Source organism: Poecilia formosa, unplaced genomic scaffold (genome assembly GCF_000485575.1).
Source record: "Poecilia formosa unplaced genomic scaffold, Poecilia_formosa-5.1.2 Scaffold529, whole genome shotgun sequence".
NCBI classification, from domain to species: Eukaryota; Metazoa; Chordata; class Actinopteri; order Cyprinodontiformes; family Poeciliidae; genus Poecilia; species Poecilia formosa.
Window position 1 is genome coordinate 161,385 of NW_006800468.1, and position 22,657 is coordinate 184,041.

Sequence of the window (22,657 nt, forward strand, 5' to 3'; positions counted from 1 at the left end):
TTATATTATCTGGCCCTGGGCTTTTTCTAACCTTACAGCGTTTAAAAGATTCATCCACAGAAGTAACATCAAAGGGGATATGACCACACCAAAGAAGTTTGTTTTTCAGATTTAAAATCTCATTACTAAAATCAGAAGGATCAAACCTAAGGTAAAACATGTTTAACTCACTTGCTAATTGGTTATGAAAATTAAAATCAGGAAGAACCACCCTTCTGTTGCACTTAATCTCTGAACCAACAATTGTTTTTAAAACATTCCAAAATGGGCCCAATCTATTATAGGCAAGGTTTTTTTCGAGCTTTTCCTTGTAATTCAATTTTGCCTTTTTTATGTCATTCTTAATTTCCCTCCTAAGCAAATTCACCTCATTGAGGTTTCCTTCACGGAATGCTTTCTTCTTTTTGTTCAACAGATTTTCAACGATTTTGACACCCAAGGTTTACTATTAGGAAATATTTCCAATGTTTTTTCCAGGAATCACACTGTTTTCACAGAGTCACATAGCTACTAATAACATCTGTTAAATCATCAATGTCACTACAAGAGTCCTTAAACATGTCACAGTGTGTTATGTCAAAGCAATCCTGCAGGTACAGTTTGGAATCATCAGTCCAGTTATTGATCTGTCTAGTGATGATTTTACCTCTCCTGAGGGCAGAACGATAAGCTGGTATAAGTTGCACACAATTGTTGTGCCTGGTGGGACAGGTGACATATTGATAAAAGTCCTTATGAGTTCTTACTAATGAACAATGGTTAACATCACCGAGGATAAATACAGGGGCATCAGGACACTTGGACTGCAGCTTCTGGGTCACTTTTAATATGGACTCTGACACTTGCTCCTCATTGGCTCTTGGATGAATGTACACAGCGACGATAAATATCTGGGAAAATTCTCGGGGGAGATAGCGAGGCCGCAGAAACATGGACAACAGTTCAATGTGTTTAGTCCATAACGTCTCTCTGATCATAACAGTTTTACACCAGCGTAAAACTGGTGTAAAGTTTTACACCAGTTTTACACCCCCTCCTTGTGATTTGCCAGTAATGCCAGCATACTGGTCCAGGCGTACTGGCATGCCAAATCCATCAATAGTCATTTCCATATTTGAGTCTCTATCTGAAAGTCAGGTTTCTGTAAACGCCGGTAAACATGCGTCTCTGAATTCATGTTGAATTTGTACTTGCGCTTGGAGCTCATCCAGTTTGTTGCAGAGAGATTGCGCATTGGAAAGAATGGTGGATGGTAATGGGTTGCGAGAAACCCATTACCATCCAGTATTTGAGTAAAAAGACAGCTTCAAACATGAGATGTTTGAAATTTTGAGCAAAACATTCCAAAAACAGTGTGTGTGATGACTGTGAGAGTGATAATGAGAGCTGAGGTACAAGCTCAGCGTGACAGAGCCGATAAAATCCTGTTCCAGCAGAATGACTGACATCAACGCCTCGTTCTGCTTTTCAACATTCCCGACCTCAGCTGACAGCTGGGTGCCAAGAGGGAAACTGTTGGACTTCACGTGAATGGCTGGCTCATAACAAAGCTGCATAAAATCCAGCTTTATTTCATGTTTTCACTTGGTTTAGAGCGCTAAGCTGGTGTTTACATGCTTGACCTTTATTTAGAACTTTAAATTCATTAGAAATGTGACAGTGTAACGTATATTATAAAACTTATATTAACTTAAAACTTATATTACTTGTTATAACATTGTTATAACATTCATCAACAAAGTTTACACAGGTGATAAAGACTATTATTTATGTGTAATTCTTTCACTCTGTCAAAAGTAAGATAGCTCCCAAATCTTCCATTTTTGTTTTGAAGGTTTCATAAAGACACGATGTGAGGAAGAAGTGGGACATATCTTTAAAGAGAGACTGCACTGCAGCACAGATGAATCTCGCGTCGGATTTTGGACTCAATCTCAGCTGCTGAATCACTCTGAAGCTGGAAATCCTCGGCTGGAAAACAGCCGACAGATAATTTATATTAGGCTATACATGTTTATATGTATACGTACATACATGTTTATATGTATGTATACATACATATAAACATGTATCTAATATATATTATTCAGTATTAATAATTTTTAATCTGTGTCATTATTAATCATTTATTTGTGTTTGTATATTTATATAAATATGTATTGATATTACTAAATAATTTATTAAATAAATTATGAACGGCTGTGTGCTTTGTAAAATGCCCATCATACATCAATATCAGAATATTCTATTCCTATTCTATTGTTATAGCCACTAAGCATATTTAAATATGCTGAACTATGTAATTAAAAAATACTTTAAAAATACAATTGTTTATAAATGTAGCTTTGATAGATGTTTGAATAAGGTTTCCAGTAGCAAAAAAGCATGTTATGATCGATTAAATGCGCTGATACGTCATTATGCCTGCTAAACACATAACGCTGAGTGGAGTGGTGGACCGCTCCAAGATGGCCGCCTTAAATCTCGTCAGCGACAATAGATGAGAGCGGTGCATGAGGCGTCTATTCTTATATTATGTCTATGTAAGCGCCTTGGAGAAATGGAAAAGAGCATGGCAGAGAAAGAGAGATGGGACATTGGAGTGAGAGATACTATCGTCCAGCTGCTAAATGACCAGAAACTACTTCGGGAAAAGATCACGGATTTGGAAGGACGCTCACGCCGGAATAATTTGCGGGTATATGGCATCCCTGAAAATGCAGAAGGTACCTCAATGCAGAGGCACGTGGAAAACATGCTTAAAACTGAACTCGGTGACAGTTTCGACTTAGGCAGTGAGAAGAATCTGGGGATAGAGAGAGCCCACAGAGCGCTGGGTGCGCAGCCTCCAGCGGGTGCTCCAACTCGGTCCACGGTGGTACACTTCTTGAAATATAACGTTAAAGAGCAAATACAAGAAAAACGCATATTCTTCGACCGCGACTATGCTGAAATCATACAACTGAAGAGGAGAGAGTATGTTCCGGTTAAGAAAGTGCTCAAAGAGAACGCTATCCGGTTCCAAACCCTGCTGGCCAAAATGCGTGTGCACTTTGACTCCGGCGTGATCATCTACAACAGTGCGGATGAGGCTGCGCTGGACCTGAGAGGACGCGGATTCACGGTGGGATCGGTGACTGCAAACAGACCCAAAGTCATCACAGCGGAGACAATCAACAATCTTCTGCCAACGGATATAGTGGGATCGCGACGTGCTGGGAGCGTACCTGGCCTGCGAGAGAGCATACGGGAAAAGCTAAAGGTGTTTCAGCGGCCAGGCAGAGAGGACGTCGTTATGGATGAATAATCTTCCTCAACTCCACCGAAGACACATTTGAGAACCTCACAACGAGAGCTTCAGGTCAGCTGACTGGTACCATTCAGAGCGTCAAGGGGTGGCCGTCTCTGCACAGGAGTATGGTGAGGACTGTGACTCCCCTTGCTAACGGGAGTGATGAAGAACCGATGCAGGTGACTCTTAAATTAACCTTTTCAGTTTCCTTTCTTCGAGTAGGCAACTAAGCAGGGACCCCACTAGTGGCAGTTACCCCTACATTAAGAGGAATAAAGGATCCTCTTATTTGGAAGACCTGTTCATTGCTATGTCAAGTTCTGTTATGTATTTCTGTTCTTTGTGTGTTCTGAGGGCTAGGAGTGTTGTCATGCAGGTAGAAAAAACATGTTTGTGTTTAGAGGATATGCAGTATTATAATATACAGTCTTTGAATGTGAATGGTATAAAAAATCCAATTAAAAGAAGCAAGATCATTTCAAAGTTTAAACGAGAGCAGGTTGGCATTGGTTTCTTGCAGGAAACATTTGTCGAATGAAGAACATGAGAAAATAAAAAAATGGGTTATAGAAAAACCTATTATGCTTCTCACAGATCTAGGAAAAAAAGAGGGGTAGCCATTCTTATGCCAAACAGTATCAGGTTTGATTTTATTGCAGAGCAAAAAGATAAAGAAGGTGTGTTGTTAAAGGGGAAGCTGGAACAGGAAGAGGTCACCCTATGTAATATCTATGCCCCCCCTTGGTAGTAGCATAGACTTCTTTAAGGAGGTATTTAGTCTTGTGGCCGCAGAAGCAAGTGGCACATGTATATGTGCAGGTGATTTTAATTTACTCCTAAACCCAAAAATGGATACGACTAGCAGGGAACGAGGAAGGACTTGCTTAGAAAAGCAATTCAAAAAAATCCTGCAAGAATTGGGACTCGCAGATATATGGAGATCTTTCCATAAATATGACAGTGAATTTACTTTTTACTCAACTAGACATAACATACATACCAGAATAGATTATTTTTTTATGTTCAATAAGGATCTTCACAGAGTGAAAGATTGTATAATAGGACAAAGAGACATCTCCGATCACTCTGGTTTAACTATGAAAATTAATTTAGTTAGAAGCCCTAAAAACACCTTATGGAGGCTTAACACAAGTTAATTAAAAAGTACGGAATTCAAAACGGAAATGGCAGAAGAGCTTAAAACTTACTTAGAATTTAATGATAATGGAACAGTTAGCCCTACAATTCTGTGGGATGTGGCTAAAGCATATATTAGGGGTAAAATAATTGCAAAATGTGCTAATTTAAAGAAGATCAGAGCGAAAAAACTAACAAACTTGCAGGAAAATTTAAAAAGATCGGAGCAACTGCATTCGATTAACAAAAGCCCTTCCTTACTGGAACAAATGAGGCCGGTTAAGCAGGAGATTCACAAAATTTTAAATGAGGAAATTGAAAAAAAACTTAAATATATGAGACAAAGGTATTATGAGGCAGGGCCTAAAGCTTCTAAGGTGCTTTCATGGAGGCTCAGGAAATAACAGGTGGAAAACACAATCTATAAAGTTCGGAATCCAAAAACTAACAAGATAACTAATAAACTTGAAGAAATTCAGAGATCATTTGAAGGGTATTATGCAGCTCTGTACACAAAGCCGGACAAAATGGATAATCAAACAATTCAAAAATTTCTTAACTCCTTGGATCTTCCATCTAAAAACCAAAATGACAAGTTAATGGCAGAAATATCAGCTGAGGAAGTTGACCGAGGGATAGCCAATCTTAAGACCAGCAAATCATTGGGCTGTGATGAGTTCCCTCCTGAGTGGTATGAGGCCATGAGGGAATCTGTTCTCCCACTATTGAAGGCCTCCTTCAACTACACCCTGGGAGGGGGCGCTCTTCTGCCATCATGGCAAGAGGCGTTTATATCGGTCATACCAAAGGTGGGGAAGGACAAAATGGATCCTAAAGGGTATAGACCAATTAGTGTATTAAATATAGACTACAAACTATATGCTGCAATATTAGCTAAGAGATTAAGTACCCTGATGCCTTTCCTGATAGATGAGGATCAGACAGGTTTCATTGGTAATAGAAAAACGCATGATAGTATAAGAAGGACCGTTCATGTTATTGATCGTATAACTAAAGAAAAATCAAGTGCAGACCTTCTCAGCTTAGATGCCGAGAAGCCATACTGTAGGGTGGGAGATTTTGTTTCAAGTAATGAAGAGATTTAGGTACTGTGATAGATGTATTCAATGTATAAAAAAATGTGTATTCCTCACCAAAAGCAAGAATTAAAATCAATGGAAGCCTCTTGAATCAAATAACACTACAACGAGGATGTGGAAGGGCTGCCCATTAAGCCCACTACACTTTAATCTTTTTATCGAACCACTAGCTCAGGTTATTAGAGAGGAGTCTGGGTTGGAGGAAGTGACAATAGGGAATGTGGAAAACAAAATATGCTTGTATGCGGATGATGTTTTAGTAGTAATTAAAAACCCTCAATCCGGTATTCCATTGCTTATGAACATCCTGGAAACATATGGCAGACTCTCAGGTTATAAACTCAACATACAAAAAACCCAAATTCTGACCCTTCATTTTGTTCTGTCAAAACAGTTAATAAATAGTTATCAATTTAATTGGCATGGATTACAAATAGAATATTTGGGTGTTATACTAACAAAAAAATTGGCTCAATTATATGAGGTTAATTACAAACAAATAAATAAAAAAATATATGAGGACCTGGACAGGTGGAGCCTGCTTCCCCTTGACCTTGGCAGAAGAATCCAAACAATAAAGATAAATGTTCTTCCAAGACTATTGTACATATTTACAGCACTTCCAGTAGAGGTTCCAGCAAAACAATTTAGGGAGTGGGATAAGCATTTTTCAAGGTTTATATGGAGCAATAAAAGGCCAAGAGTAAGATACTCGACCCTGCAGCTGCAACTAATAAAAATAAAGCACAAAAAAACCCCACCTGGGATCACGGTAGAATTATCCAGTCCAGGTGTATCGCAATTTTATTTCTAAGGTGGTTCTAATGCTGAGGAAGCATTGCTAATGCTCTCTTTTTGTGTTTTTACAAAGAGAATAAAGGATTTATAAATATCAAACTGTTTAATTATCTTTGTTCATTACAGAATTATCCATTCCATGTTCAAACACTTTGAATATTTCAAATGGAAAACTAGAAGCTTGTGGCTGCAGCCCATATTCCTTAAAATGAAAACCCTTTAAACAAGATGCCAACTTTAACATCGTTAGCTGCTAACAGTTATCCAGCTGTTTCACAATGCTACTTGCAAAATGTTGTCAACTGGTACAACAAGAAGTATTTGTTGGCTAATTCTATCAACAACTGAACAAAATCTCAAAAACTACCCTTTGCCCAGCTTCAAAATTTGATAACAAAAGACTGATATGGCATTCCTCAAGGAACTCAACTTTTTATGTAATGTCCTTAATAGCAGCCTGTACTACAACTATGGCGTGTTGCAATTCAGACCTCACTTTGGTAAGAGATATCTTGGCCTCATTATGTTGCGAGATCTAGCAGTTAGTCATGTACTGTATGTAGTTTAACACATTTTTCTGCTCAGTTTCCCAGAATATAGTGGATTCCATCAGAATTAATGCTATATGAAAAACTTCATTTAAAAACTGCTTCTCTATCTTTTAGTAAATAAATCTGGTGAGAAGAACATGGCAATAATAAAAATAGAAATTCCAGAGTAATGAATTCCTCACTTCCTCACCATGTAACCAGAAGATGGCAAGATGTATAACTTTGATTTGTTGGTTCTGTTAGATCCCATAGGCTAGGTCAGTGTCAACTCTCAGGAACATATTTCACCATTGCTATGTTCTGGCACTGGAAGTCACCAAGGTCACGAGACCAGGCAGTGAGTGCTTCTCCGGTTACAAGCATCCAGTTGGACATGGAGGCGAGATTAGCTTCAGTGTGGTAATTATCATATCACCTTTCCACCAGCTGATACATGGGCTTCTGATAATGCAGCATTAATGTGAAATTCATATGAACGGAGCGATCGATGGACAATTGACCTGCAATGAGCAGGACACTCTGCAGCAGCTGGGCTAAGACAAGATGGTTGGGATCTAGTTTCCTAACCGCGTTTCTTTGGAAATGTTTATTAGACATTGATCATCTAAATTATATTGTTACAATAAAAGTTAAAAAATATATGGTGTGATATTTACAGTATTTATCTTTGTCCTCTTGAAGAAAAAGTATCATGGAGTTCTTTCCTACTCATTATTCACGTCTCTATCCATACAGTGTCTTGACAATTTATTTGCACTACTTGAACTATTCCCTATTTTGCAATGTGTATTTTAATGGGATTTTATGGATCTGAAGAAGTGGGTGGGGAATGTCAGATAGTTTCAATTGTATAAACAATGTGTAAGTAATTTCAGAGGTCCTGCAAACTCAGTCAAAAGCTGCCATAATAATGTATGAATGTTCACACATTTTGGTTCCTTTTCATCAAACAGATCATCATCAAACGGATCATCATCAGCCTGTGCCTTGCAGCTTCTAACCTGGCAGCTTTACTCTCTTGCAGAAACATTATCTGACAACATCTTTAATTTCAAACTGCATTGTGAGGATGTGACAGAATCTGACCCTGTGGTTGTCTGCCTGTCGCTTCATCCAGTAAAAGTCAGAGATCAGCGGCTGGGAGTCACTGGAGCAGCCTGATGTACATCGAGGAAGAGGAGCTGCAGGTGGGTGAACTCAATTTAACTGGAATTAAACGGGATCGGTTCAGAATAAGTTTAGTTTATGATGTTCCAGAATCCGTGTATGGTTCGTTCTTTGGTTTTTTTGTTTCAAAATAAAATTGCAAAAACAAAACAAACGTGGTTTTTTTTGTTTGTTTTTGTTTTAAAAACGAAATTAGAAAAACGGCAATTGCAAAAATAAAAAATAAAACGAGCTGTCAATTTCGATTTTCATTATTTCATTGTTGACAATCGGTCTGACCCGGAAGTTCTCTCTGTCCGGCTTACACAGGGACCGTATCACACATTATGCTCTGCCCCGCACACTTTGTTTTTCTACACTTGTCCAAAGCGGCATGTAATTAATTTAATCATGATACCGTCACACAGATGGCCTTTAACTCCGACTTTGTTTTGTATATGGAGCTAATGGCTGTTAAATGCAGCTTCACATTCAGTACATTTCTAAAGGGCCAGTTCGCCCAATTTTTATTTTTTTTTACCAACCTTTAATCTGCTCTAGTTTAAAAAGACGCTCAAACCGCAACTAGAACATTCTGCCAGTGATTCAAACCCTTTAGTTTAAGTTTTTCCTTTCTGAATAGCATTAGCATACCAATTATAATCCAGTATGTCATGAACAAGAATGCAGAAAAGGTTATCCAAAATATACAACACCCCGGATAAATATTGTATATTTATCCAAAATAAATATACAATATACTGCATATATTGTATATACAAAAAATTGTATATGCAATATATACAATATACTAATAGATAGATAGTAGTATCTATTTCACCTGGTATCTACCAGAAATAGGTAAATACCAGGTACCAACCTGGTATCTATTTCAGGTAGATACCTGGAAATAAATAGAAATCTATTTCTGGTGAAAATAGATTTCTACCAGGTAGGAAATGTTTGAAATAATATGCCAGATTATTAAAAGCTTAACTAAATAAATGTTTGTCTACAGAAGAGAATTTGGTAAAGAAAAAAAGGTCATCATTCTGACTTTAATCTCAGAATTCAGACTTTAATCTAAAAAAAAAAGACAATCTTGTACATCAGTTGGTGTTAGAAAAATGTTACAGGCCCCTTATCCTCTTCTCCGGTTTAACACCTCACAATATCTTTTCACATTTTTATAAGTGACATATGACTGTCCAATTAGAAATGACAGTCCATTTTCTTCCTCTTATCAGGGTCGGGTCGTGTGGGCAGCAGCGTCAGAAGGGAGGCCCAGACTTCCCTCTGCCCAGCCACTTCTTCCAGCTCTTCCGGGAGAATCCAAAGGCGTTCCCAGGCCAGCTGAGAGATATAGTCCCTCCAGCATGTCCTATTTATTATAACTTATTAGACTCAACTGACTAAACATAATCAACAACTTTTGAGTTGATACTTTCCATTATTTCTTAGCACTGGATTTATAAGCAAAAAATATAAAAATAATTATTTATTTTGTATCAACCTGTATGTAGTCAGAGCTTTAAACTCAAATCTTACAAAATAAACACGGAAAAAATGTTTTCATAAAAATGTATTTGTTACAATAACATACAAGCAGATATTCAGCCAGTCTTTGGGGAATCATGACAAAATATTCCTACAATTTATGTATATAAAAGATGAGGAGACAGTTAGGAAGATGATGTCAGGAGGAGGAAGAGGATCACTGGGAGATTCTGGGAAGCTGCATCCAAACCTGGAGCTGAGGCCTCTCCTCCTGAAGAACCGCCTGCCTGAAACAATAAAAAATAAATATTAAAAAAAAGTTCACACTGCACATAAGAAGCCAACAAGAGGGAAGAATATATTTCACACACACACACACACACACACACATAAATAATATGAATTTACAAACCACAAAAAAAATCAGAGGAAGGGAATAACTGGTATTGGAAGAGATACCAGTTATTCTGGTATCTCTTCAGAATAACTGGTATTCTGAAGAGATACCAGAATACCAGTTCTGGTATTCTGGTATCTCTTCTAAATCGGTCTGACTTCCGGGTCAGACCGATTCTCAATAATGAAATAATGAAAATAGTTTTATTTTTTATTTTTCCAATTGCCGTTTTTCTAATTTCGTTTTAATAACGAAAAATGTCTCAAGGTTTAGAAGATACTAACATCTTCAGAAGTATCGAAATCTCCAGAGAGGAATATTATATTTTGATACACGTATCAAACAGTATAACATTAAACTCTTCATGTCACACTTTGAGACGCTACGGTCAGATATCAAGCAGCAGAATACGAGAAGGTGACTTGCCGAGATCAGACTCCAACACACTCCACCTGGCCGCTGAGCCTGGAGCCGCCGGGCCCCGTTAGCGTAGCTACGCTGCTCCGAAAACTCCAGAGTATATTTCAAAGAAACCACATAACTAAGTCCATACATTAAGCTATGAGGGCTACTTTCTGGCCTAAAAACATTTTAAAACAATTTTTTGTGACAAATGAATAGTGTACTTACCTCTGTTTATCGCTGCAGAATGCGCAGTGTAATGGAAGCCATCTTGCTGGTCCAGAGATGAGACGGGGGAAAGCCACTCCCCCGTGCTCTGGCCTTTCAAAATAAAAAAACTAAACTAAAAACTTAGATTAACCATTTTTCTCGGTGACCAGATATCCGGTATTATTTGTTTCTCACAGGAGCATTACTTAAACTGACTTGCGACTGGCAGTAAAGACTACAGTATATAGCCTGAAACGAACAAGCTTGTCTCCCTGCAGCCTGCATAATATGTATGTGTGATACGGCCCTGTGTAAGCCGGACAGAGAGAATTTCCGCGTCAGACCGATTGTCAACAATGAAATAATGAAAATCAAAATTGACGGCTCGTTTTATTTTTTTTATTTTTCCAATTGCCATTTTTCTAATTTCGTTTTAATAACGAAAAAAAAAAACACGTTTGTTTTGTTTTTGCAATTTTATTTTGAAACAAAAAAAACCAAAGAACGAACCATACACGGATTTTCCAGCATGCACAACTGTGGTCAATGTAACAAAGTGCTTCCTGTACATGCAGCTGTCCAGATGAGATAATACCTGATAATCAGTGGTGTTCAGGAAAAATGTCAGACTCAACTTTGTGCAAGTTTTAGTTCACATATACTGCTGCCAAAGAAGTCCAGGATCATGAACTTTGTTCTTTTTATTCTGCATAACAGACTTCTGTCTAAACTTTCTTTTGTCAATATGTCTCTGTGATAGAGTAAAAGAAGCCTCTAAGCTACTGTGAATCATTTTCTCATGTTTCTATGAAACAGATACTAGTTGAAGTTAACTCTATTTTTGTCATGTAGACCTTGAGTTAAAAAAATATGAACCTGTGTCACACCTCAATCAGACTGGATTTTGTGGAAAATAGTGGGGGTTTTTTGGGAGGAAGCCAGGCTGCGGTGCACAGTCTGCTTTTCCTCTGAGTATATGATTTCTCACTGACCAACATCTGCTTTCCACAACTGAGATAAACCTTCACAGGCAGACTCTTTTTTCTTATTTAACTAATTCATTCATTGGTTTTTGAAGGCTATTGTTTGTGCCTGATTTTATTTAGAGGTATTAAAATAAAAGGGGGCTGAATATATCACATCTGACTTTTTTCAGTTTTTTTCACCTCACAAATATGCGCTACTTTCTATTTCCCAATCATGTAAAATCTCAACAAAAAACATTGAAGTTTGTGGTTTTAAAGTGAACAAGTGTGAGGATTTGAGTTTTTTGTGTGTTGTTTTCTAGGTTTTGTTTCCCTGAGTCTCTGTGGTGTCCTGTCTCTTCCCCCTTGATTGCTTCCCAGGTGTGTCTTATTCCCTAATTACCCTCTCTGTGTATTTAAGTCCACCTGTGTCCTTTGTCTCTTGTCGGGTCCTTGTCAGTTGTTGTGTGTGTTGGCTCTCCAGTAGAACTGTTTAAGTCCTGATTAGCTTGCTCCATGTTCAGTCTTTCGTCAGTTGGTACTGGCATTTAGCTGTGTGCTATTCTCTCTGCTGTGCTGCCTGTACTAGACTGTGTTTGAGCTTTGTCATTAAATTCATTTTCTTCACAACCTTGGTCTCAGTGTTCATCCTCACCACCTCTCATTCACCACATCATGACAAGTTCAAGAGGGTGTTAATTCTTCTAACCATCCATCTTCCTGTCAATTTGTTCATCTCCATATTCCCAACACTGGATATTTTTGATTTTAATGCCGTCTTCACGTGAAGAGTCAGCCTGACTTCACTTCCCCCACTCCACCCTCATTTCCTCCATTCTGTCATTTCTTGACTCCATCCATCAGCGCTAAGTCCAGACAGTGCCACATCATCCTAAAATATCACTGCTTTAAGTCTGCTTTCATTTAATGGATCAAAAGGCTGAAGAGTGAATAATGGGATTTAATCCAGGGCAGAGTAATTGAAGGAAACACTAGAAAACTCAACAGATCATTAAATGTGATAGTAGATTTACCAAAGCACCAACATTGCTCCTCTACTAACCCTTTAAAACGTTTTTGCCAGCTTTGCACTGAGAAGTAGCTCTGCAATTCCAACAGGTGTTTGCTAATGGCCGCTGACTAGTCTGAGAGGCGGAGGCATGAGGAAGAGCTTGTAAGCTGCAGCTCAGAGGAGGAGTGTCGTCTCCCTGAAGCATTTTTCACAGTTGAATGGTTGCCATGGAGATTAAGGGATTTCTCAAACATGCATGAAAGAATCAAAGCAACACTCCAGCTGTGTTTTTGATGAGGGAATGACATTACAACACAAAATAAAGCTAAGAAAGTTGCTTTCTAAGCTTTATTTTGCCCATTTAAAATAAAGACTGCCCATTTAAGTTTCAGTTGCTGTCTCTTAGGGAAAGAGGGAGTTTAGAGGGCAGGTTTAGAGAAAGTTATGTGCACTAAACATTTTCAAAGTCAGCAAAAACTAAATCTTAGCTCTGATATTAATGTGTTAGCAGAACTTTTAAAACATCAACTCCTTCATGATCACATGTTTGTTTTTAAAATATTAGTATCAATAAAACCCCTCTCACACATATAACCTCCGTCACCAAAAATAAATAATTAATAACAGTGTCGAGAAAACTGGCATAAGGGTGTGAGATCTTTCCAGGTACACGCAGAAAATGGAATAAAGGCCTGGGAAGTAACAGCAATCTTGCATGTTGATTAATGATGATTAAAAAAAAGAAATACAAATACATATATATATATATAACAGTTGGAATGATTGATATTTCCTGTATTTGTAATGTCTGTAATGTATGATTGAAATATATGTTCTGTACTCATGACTGGTGGTAATGGTAACAACTTGATTGTTGTATGTTGATTATTGATGATTAGCAATGGTAACGCTTGAGTCACAGAATAGATAAATAATGGAGAGGCATACTGAGGGTTATAAGTTCATAAAACAAATTGATCATGTTTTGAGTTGATTATGTAATTAATCATGTTTTGAGTTGATTATGTTTTCTGATGCATCATAGAAGACTGTAGATTTGAGATCATGAGAAGGGGAACAAACTGTGTCACAATCAGCACACTGGGCTGGGCGGAGGCGCTAGAACAACTCCAAAAAAGGCAATAAGTTACGAGAAATGGTCTCAACTGCCAGATGGCCAGCAGAAAAAGGGAAGTACCGGAGAGTTGCTGCAGTGAGTCGGGGAAGAGAGGGGTTGGGAAAGATTGGGACTTTCCACAGACACACTCAAGGAGGATGAGTCATAGACCTCTCCCATACACAACTATGGGCTGAGAGGGTTTAAAAACCAGCAGACGAGAGAGGAAACTGTTCTTAGTCCGCGGCGCTGAAGGAGAGACAACGAGAGGACGCAGACGGAAGATCAGCAGAGGACCACACCCTGGGACCAAGGGAAAGNAGGGATTTCTCAAACATGCATGAAAGAATCAAAGCAACACTCCAGCTGTGTTTTTGATGAGGGAATGACATTACAACACAAAATAAAGCTAAGAAAGTTGCTTTCTAAGCTTTATTTTGCCCATTTAAAATAAAGACTGCCCATTTAAGTTTCAGTTGCTGTCTCTTAGGGAAAGAGGGAGTTTAGAGGGCAGGTTTAGAGAAAGTTGTGTGCACTAAACATTTTCAAAGTCAGCAAAAACTAAATCTTAGCTCTGATATTAACGTGTTAGCAGAACTTTTAAAACATCAATCATGATCACATGTTTGTTTTTAAAATATTAGTATCAATAAAACCCCACTCACACATATAACCTCTGTCACCAAAAATAAATAATGACAGCTAAAGGCAGTGAGACCAGAACTAAATAGCTCTTCATTTTCTTGTTTGTGAGGGGGGAGAAATGGTCAAAATCATATTAATATCAATGTCAGAAGGAATGTTTTCCCAGCAGAACATTTCCTTGTAACTTGATGAATACCATTTGGCCATCTGTAAGAGCTCATATTGTTACAGCAAAGTAAGAGTTTAAGCAGTTAGCTAAAACAGACCGTCACTCCCAATAAAGACATAACCTTATGAATAAAAATGGTCTGTGGAATGCTGTGGTGGTGCAGGGGTTAAGCACAACCTACATAAGGAGGCTTTAGTCTTCGACTCGGCCATTGCAGGTTTAATTCCTGGCCTGGTGACCTTTGCTGCATGTCTTCCCTCTCTCTCATTACCCTAGTTTCCTGTCACGGCACTTTAAAATAAAGGCAACTTAAGCCAAAAAATAAAAACAAATGGTGAAAGGAGGTCTCATGAAACTGATTAGGCCCACATGAACTCATCAGTTTTTACTTGAAGCACAGGATCAGCACGGATTATCCCATTACCCTGTTAGCTTGGATATTTTCTTCATCACCTCTCTGTTGGATTTTTTTTTTCTTTCCTGCGCTTCACTGCCATACTTTCTGTTGTCCTCCACCATGAGAAACTACTCACTGATGGCTATGGCTTATTACTGGCGATTAGACAGACATCTTCTCCCGCACCGAGACAAACACTGCGCATGTCTCGGAGTGTCGTGTTCGAGTTAAAGGGGGACGCGATAGTTGACAGCGGTAACAGAAACACACAATTAGTAAGTCATGTTATTGCTTGGATTTGAATTGGTTTGATTTGTATCCACTAAAAAAAAGGATGTTGACAAATTAACTGGACAATATGCTGGCAATTTAGTGACATTTCCACAGTTGTGATCTTGACTGGTCTGGAAATAAAATCCCAAGTCCTCAATGTCCCACACTGAAACGAGACCAAATGTAGTTGAGTCCAAGATAAGAACCACAGAAACACGCACCACAGAGAGACAAAAAGCATTTTTTGCCCTTATTTTTTGCCCTTATCTGCGAATTCCATGACTTCCCATAGCCTGAAATGAAATTCCATGACTTTCCAGGGTTTGAACATGGAAAAATTAAATTCCATGATTTTCCAGGTTTTCCATGACCGGTACAAACCCTGATTGCAGTTTTGTGAAATACAATGATTTTGATACGACTGACACCTCATTCTGGCACAAAACTTTTCAGCAAAAAAATGGCTTGCTTGCATTAAGCAAATTTACTTAATTCCAATTTGTGTAATTTTGTGGTCACTTTCATAAACCAGCAAAATATTTATATTAAATGCAGCTTAAATTTTTTAACTTACAACTTTTGTTTTTAGATTCTATAAATATAAGACTGAAAAAGATGACGGTGTGTGTGTGTGTGCATGAATCTCTCCTCTTACCTGGATCTTGATTGGCCAGCTGAAGTTGGACACATAGACATAAAAGGTGATGTTGTGGTGAAGCCTGAAGTTAAACTTTTCACATGAGAAGCTGTCCCTGTGCTCCTTGATGTTCATCCTCGCTATGACAGACATCTCCTCACCAGATATGGTACCAGCTGTGGGAACAGTATACTTGATTAAAAAGGAATAGTTAAAAGTAGAGCTTGAAAACATGACTGCTGTTCCCCCAGTAATAACTAAATATGACAAAAAGGTTCATATCAAAATTTCAAGCTTCATGGAACATGCACAGTATTGTAGAAACAAAGCGTCTTGATGCCATTTTTACACAAGGGCATGTAATTTTGTTTTGATGGATTTTCTTCATGCAATATCATTTGAGTCCATAGCAAATCCATAGTAAACCTCTTCAGTGAGTTCACCTATTTTCTATAAATCGTACAAAAAAAATGTTCAAACCCCAGTGAGTGAAATCAATGAGAATTTTAAAAAAGCTACTGCATAACCTGAAGCTCAAGCAGGAAAATTAATGTTCATGGTCCAAGCTATTTCCTTGACAGTAATTCAGAGCGAGCTTGTAAATTCCTTGCAGAGCTCAACTGGTCAGGTTTCAGTATCCTTCCTTCAGAGCATTATCAGCATTTCTCTGTTAATGGTTCAGTTTTTCAGAAGCTTTGAATAAAATATTTCCACCTCCTGCTTTATCAGGACCATTGAACACTCTATAATAACTCGCATACAATCACACCTGAAGACACTCAACGTAAGCGCTCTGTGCTTCTATCTTAATTGAAATCAAGAGGGAAAATGCATAAAATGCCCCAATGGGAGGAATTCAAAGCAGCTTCTGACTTGTTTTATCAAACTGAGAATGCCCTGAAGGTGAGTCGAAAGACGATCTGACCGGATTCTTACGGATTCTCATCCATCAGTGTGAAATACTAGTGGTTCATCAGGATTAATCCAGCCGCATGCCAAACAACTAGAGGATCATAAATTAAATTTAATTACAGTAAAAATTACAGCTCACTTTCAGACTCGGAGTATCCTGCTGTCCTGACGTGTGTTCAAATGAAGATTTCTGTACCAATGAAACCCTCCCAAGTTTCCATCAAGCCTAACATGATCGAGAAAAAAGTTGGGCTTTTTTCAAAATTGCCTCATTTCCATTAAGCAAATTTATTTTTTTAATTCCAACTTGCGCAATAATATAATCAATGGAAACTCAGCTACGGTTATCTCAACACTTAGGATGATATCTTGTGACATCAAAATAAGTTTAAACCATAAAAATGGTTATTATAACTAGAAAAATTGCTGTTTCTAGCGAAACAGCCGTGAGAATGCATATTTGAAGAATGATTTCTGCAGAAAATGCAAAACACAGCAGAACAAAGCACAAGAAATAGGGAAAAAAGCAGAAGAAAGCTACAGTCATACATCTACTCTCCTGAAGAAGCAGAACATTTTGATATATGAATTAGCACATTTAGTTGAAGATAGCAGAAGTAGTTAATGACCGAAAAATGTGAGCAGGATCTGATGAAATAATTTTATGCAAAACAGATGAAGCCATGACTTAAACCCCAAAATGTATTTTTCAAACACAAATCTAATCTTATCAGTGAGAATGCATTACTGCATTCTCACTTGTCAGTTAAGATCCTGCTCACATTTTTCGGTCGTTTACTTCTGCTATCTTCAACTAATTGTGTTAATTCATATATCAAAACGTTCTGCTTCTTCTGGAGATTTCTGCTATGACTTTTGCTAAAATTTACTACTGTACTTTTTTAAATAATTGCCCTTTTGTACAAATATTTGCCCCACTGAAATACATGGTGGAATTCTCTGTTGTCAGTTGCTAGAGTGTACACTCTAATAACTGACGTGTTTTGAACTTTCCATGCTTTTTGAGAAACAAAATGATGCTGTTCATACATATTTAACTGTACAAGAATTATTTATGCATTAAAATGTAGCCATGTATGTCTACTTTAAGGAACTATTACTATCATTGCTACAAATCTTACTGTTTTCTGTCAAACTCTACTGGAGTACAGCCATGTCATACCTTCTCCTATTCTTTCAATGTATTTCTCTCTTGTGCTCTGTTTTTATCTGTGTTTCAGCATTCTGCTTGTCTACCTTTCTGTATATGCCTTCTGCTTTTACTGGTTTTACTGTCTTCAAAGGTCTTCTGCAAACTTTAATCAATTTTGGCAATTCATATATCTTAATATTCTGCTTTTTGTGGTAATTTGTGCTTTTTTGTTGTGTTTTCTTTTCAAATATTTCAGGTTTTATACTAATTCCTGCTTCTGCTAATTTAGGCTTTTTGCAAAGTTTCACTTTTCAAGTTCTTAAACTAGTTCAGATTTTATACTAATTTCTGCTTCTGCTAATTCATGCAATTTTTTGCTATATTTTACTTTCTCAACTCTTTCAACTATTTCATGTTTTATATTAATTTGTGCTTCTGCTAATGTATGCTTTTTGCTATGTTTCACTACTCACCTATTTCAGTTTGCATACTAATTTATGCTTCTGCTAATCTATGCCATTTCTTTTGCTATGTTTTACTTTTCAAATTTTCAAATATTTCAGATTGAATTCAAAATAATGCTTCTGATAATTCATGCTATGTCTTTGGCTAAATTTCACTCTTTAGCAAAATACTTCTACCATGTATGACTGTAGCTTTATTCTGCTTTTTCCCCTATTTCTTATGCTTTGTTCTGCTGTGTTCTGCTGTGTTTTGCGTTTTCTGCAGCAATCATTCTGCAAATATGCATTCTCATGGCTGTTTCACTAGGAACAGCAATTTTTCTAGTTTCATTAGTTTTATTTCACAAAACAAATAGAAACCAGCAACATTAACATACAACTTTTTTCAGTTTGAATTGAAATTATTGTGTTATTTTCATGATTTATTTTCTGTGGAATTCGACATTAGCCACAATGCTGCCTTCTTCCAGCTCTGTGTCAAATGTATTCCACAGAGCAGCAGAAATCATGTGCGTCTCATTTTCCAGTAAGACTTCTTTGACGTTTGAATCATCAGTGTCCATAACACTAATGCTGACGGCTGCGATTTTCTCCTCCTTTTTAGCCTGTTAATACAGTACAAACATATATTATTTTATATTAGAAATATAATCAGGTTTGTGAGTTTTCATGTTGTCTTAGCACTGTCAATCAGTAGTGTACATACTGCTCACATCCCACAGATTATTTGTTTTTATTAAAGTTGACTATTGGAGCTTTGAACAAATCCTAAAACAAGTTATCATACCTCTTTGAGCCACAGGTTGAGGATGGGTACACCTACTTTTCCAGATCTTACCAACCTAACTACAGCAAACTGAAAAGTACAAAGAAATGTACTTTTAGAGTTCACATATTGTTCTGTAATGGGGACTTTCATGTTATCTTGTCGTCAGTTGACATCTACAGTTAGCAAATCAAGTCCTGTCAAAATTATAAGAAATCTAAAAATTCATACCTCCACAATTTCTCCTTGGACACTGTTCAGCCCTTTCCCCACTGTTGTCAGTTCTAAACGGGTCAGGGGTGCTGGAGGATTTAGATGGGCCTCTGCTTTTTGCAGTAGGAGGTCATTGGTGATGGCCGCTGTTGGCCCTTTATAAAACTGCGTGTTTGGAAGTACAAACACGCAGTTTTTGTACTTCTGCGTGACCCACCCATGTAGAGTGGGTCTGTCCCTCTGAGGGCATAACCCCTGACCCTCAAACAGTTTTTTGAGTACTTTTCAAAGATTGTTAGTTTGGCAACAGACGTGCCATCTGTTAAAATTAACAAATTTTAATTGGTTTGTTTTTGTTACAAGTAGCTTTGGCCTGCCATCACTAAATGCCCAGCTCATGGCTTTCTGCTCTTCTTTAATTTTTAGAATCATGAGTGGTGGTCTATAAAATGGTGTTTCAGGTCATGAGTAAACATGTTTATGTGTGTCATAAATAACCCCCTCATGATATATGACGGGCCTTGTGATAATTTTTTGGTGTGTTTTTCAAAGATGACAAGTTTTGTAACTCATTAATATATAAAGTTATAAAGTTGGATGAGTGCTGCCTCCCACCACAGAGAAAAAGTCATTGTGAACAACCATCTTCAAATTGGCAAGAAATTGTATGTCTTTGTTCCATGATTTCTTTCCCATTTAGTTTTAATTTGTTTTTGTTGTTTCTTGACCTTGTGGTTGTGTTCTGTTTCTCAGTTTTATTCATGCTTCGTGGGACTACGTTTTGACTAAATTTTGATGTCCACTAAGCAAATGGAAAACAGTAACATTAGCATATGTAATTACGTTAAATTAGATGTCCACAAAATAAATGGAAAACGGTAACATTAACATACATTTTTTTCCGGTTTGAAGTGAAATTAGTGTTTGGTTATGTTCATGATTTCTTTTCTGTGAACTGTAATCTCTGCAAGAATGTTTATTTTAGTACAGTCCTGTATCCAATCGTTCCATGAACTCCATTTAGTTTTGCTGAATTCGTCTTTGTAGTTTCTTGACTTTGCGGTACACCCATGCTTCGTGGGACTACATTTTAACTCGGCTATGTACTTTTTCCATTTAGTTTTAGTCAAGGTGTAAAAAGGCTTCTGCCTTTAGCACCCTTTGTAAAACTGTGTTTGGGCAACTGCTCTGTCTTGTGTGACCTTGAGGACACATATGCAGATTGGGTGAAGTGTGCAAAATGGTGTTTCTGGTGTGCTGTTAAGAAGTTCTGTTAAAGCCATCTTTGTATTTCTATGTACTCTCCATTGTTTATTTGTATTAATAAACATGTTTTTTGAAACTTAAAGTTAATCTTTTGTCATTAGCTTTCCACAAAAACAGCAAAAGATAAAAAACAACAAAGTCACTATCCTTCTCATGTTCACATAATGATATGTAATGGGGTAATTAATTTAGACCTCCAGTTACCAACTTAAGCCCTCTTGTATGGGAAAATTATGAGAATACTAGAAATTCCTATCTCTACCACCTGTCCCGTAATAATTATAAATCCCTTCGCCATTCAGCTCAAGTCGAGAGGGCTTGCTGCAGGACTTTTATGCCAACTTTCCTCCTCTTCATTTGCTGACATATGTTCACAGCAGCAAACATGTTCACAAACAGCTTCTGTCTGGTCCTATCTCCCTCTCTCTTTTATATGGGCTCTTTAGCTCCGCCTCCCATTGAACCTCCCGAGCTGGTTTTGAATTGAATTTATGAGAATGATTCTTAACCCTTGTATGTAGAAATGTTTGCCTCAGTCCTCGCACGCACAAGGGTTAAAAAGCTGAAATATTTGAAAAGGTACAACAGTACTACTACTAACAGTACTAGAACTATTTCAAACGGTATTTATGAAATAGTGGTTATGTTTACTCTATCTAAATTTCTATTTAGTTTTGTTGAATCCATTTTTGTGATTTCTTGACTTTGTGGTTACGTTTCCTGTTTCTCAGTTTTATTTATGCTTCGTGGGACTATGTTTTGATTCAGCTAGGTCTTGTTCCATGATTTCTTTTCCATTTAGTTTTATTCAAACAATTTCAAACAGTATGAAATAGTGTTTATGTTTACTCCTCATTGTTTTTTGTATTAAGAAGTTTTATTGAAACTCAAAGCTAATATTTTCTCATTAGGTTTGCACACACACACACACACACACACACACACACACACACACACACACACATGTTTGTGTTGCTATCTTTGTGGGGACTTTCCATTGACTTCCATTCATTTCTACAGCCTAAATCTTACCTTTACCCTTTTCCTAACCCTAACCATCACATACCTAACCCTAACCCTAAACAAAACTCAATTCATACCTTAGTCCTAACTCTGACCTCTGACCCAAAAACAGGGTTTCCCCTTGTGGGGACCAGGCTCCGGTCCACACAAGGAGCAATTGGTCCCCACAACGTAGCATATGTCAGGAAAATCGTCCCCACAAGGTATTACAAACAAATGCGCGCGCGCGCACACACACAAATCAACAAAGGCATTATGCATTTAATGTTCACATACTGATCTGTAATGGGACCTTTTATGTAGCTCAGTAAATAGTTCAGCTTACTTATTTGTAGTTCGGTAATTAGTTTACCTTAATTAGTTTGAGCTGTACAGAGGACCAAAATCAAGAGTACAAATATGAATTGAAATAGCAACATGCCTTAGCTTTCTAACTAAAGTTTATTTGCACAAAACACTAAAAGAAATATACTTTTAGTGTATATATATAATAAATGGGGCATTTTATACTGTTCAATAATTAGTATAGATCCAGTTTAGCTCAATGAGGCACGGAGCTACATCAACAACCTACCATTCCACAGTTATGAGCCCCTCTGCAAGTGCAGTCAATTTCAGATGGGTAAAGAGCACTGCATGGTTTAGCAGGCCCTCTACTTTTTGCAGAACATTGTCTGAAATGGCCACTGTTGGCCCTTTATAAAACTGGGTGTTGGCCATACCATTTAGCTTGTACGCCGGTACAGTTCCTCTGAGGGCGTAACCCCTCATAACATGAGATAGGCCTTCTGTGATTTTTTTTTCATGAATTATTTTCGACAATTGTCAATTTTGTCAGATTACTTACATTGGTAATATCAGCCTTCCCACCACCTCAGACCTCTAGAGAACACAATACAGGGAAAGATATTCCGTATCATAAAGGACTACACATACTGCACACAGATTGATCTAGCCTCTTTAAACAATTATCCACCTTATTCCTAGCCCCCATGAAGCTTTGCGTAATTTATGGGCACAACTTCCGCCGCAAACCGGAACCGCCATTTGTTTACATGTTAGCAACTCGCTAACCGGCTTTTGTCAGATCTTTTAGGCTATAAAATATGTGGGAA

The 22,657-nt window shown here is 37.6% G+C and overlaps 1 protein-coding gene and 1 long non-coding RNA gene across 2 annotated transcripts in view; both read right to left on the reverse strand.

Annotated features, from left to right (window-relative positions):
• LOC103129237 (attractin-like protein 1) overlaps positions 1-22,657 on the reverse strand; it is a 211,949-nt gene that overhangs the window by 122,501 nt on the left and 66,791 nt on the right. Inside the window, exon 9 of the mRNA XM_016664917.1 lies at positions 15,764-15,921. Within this exon, the coding sequence (XP_016520403.1) occupies positions 15,764-15,921 (158 nt within the window). The remainder of the gene's footprint in view (positions 1-15,763; positions 15,922-22,657) is intronic.
• LOC107834131 (uncharacterized) lies at positions 9,597-10,634 on the reverse strand. Its single transcript, XR_001659915.1, has 2 exons — positions 10,549-10,634; positions 9,597-9,808 (listed from the first exon to the last, which is right to left on the reverse strand). It is a non-coding gene; the product is annotated as an uncharacterized LOC107834131 (long non-coding RNA).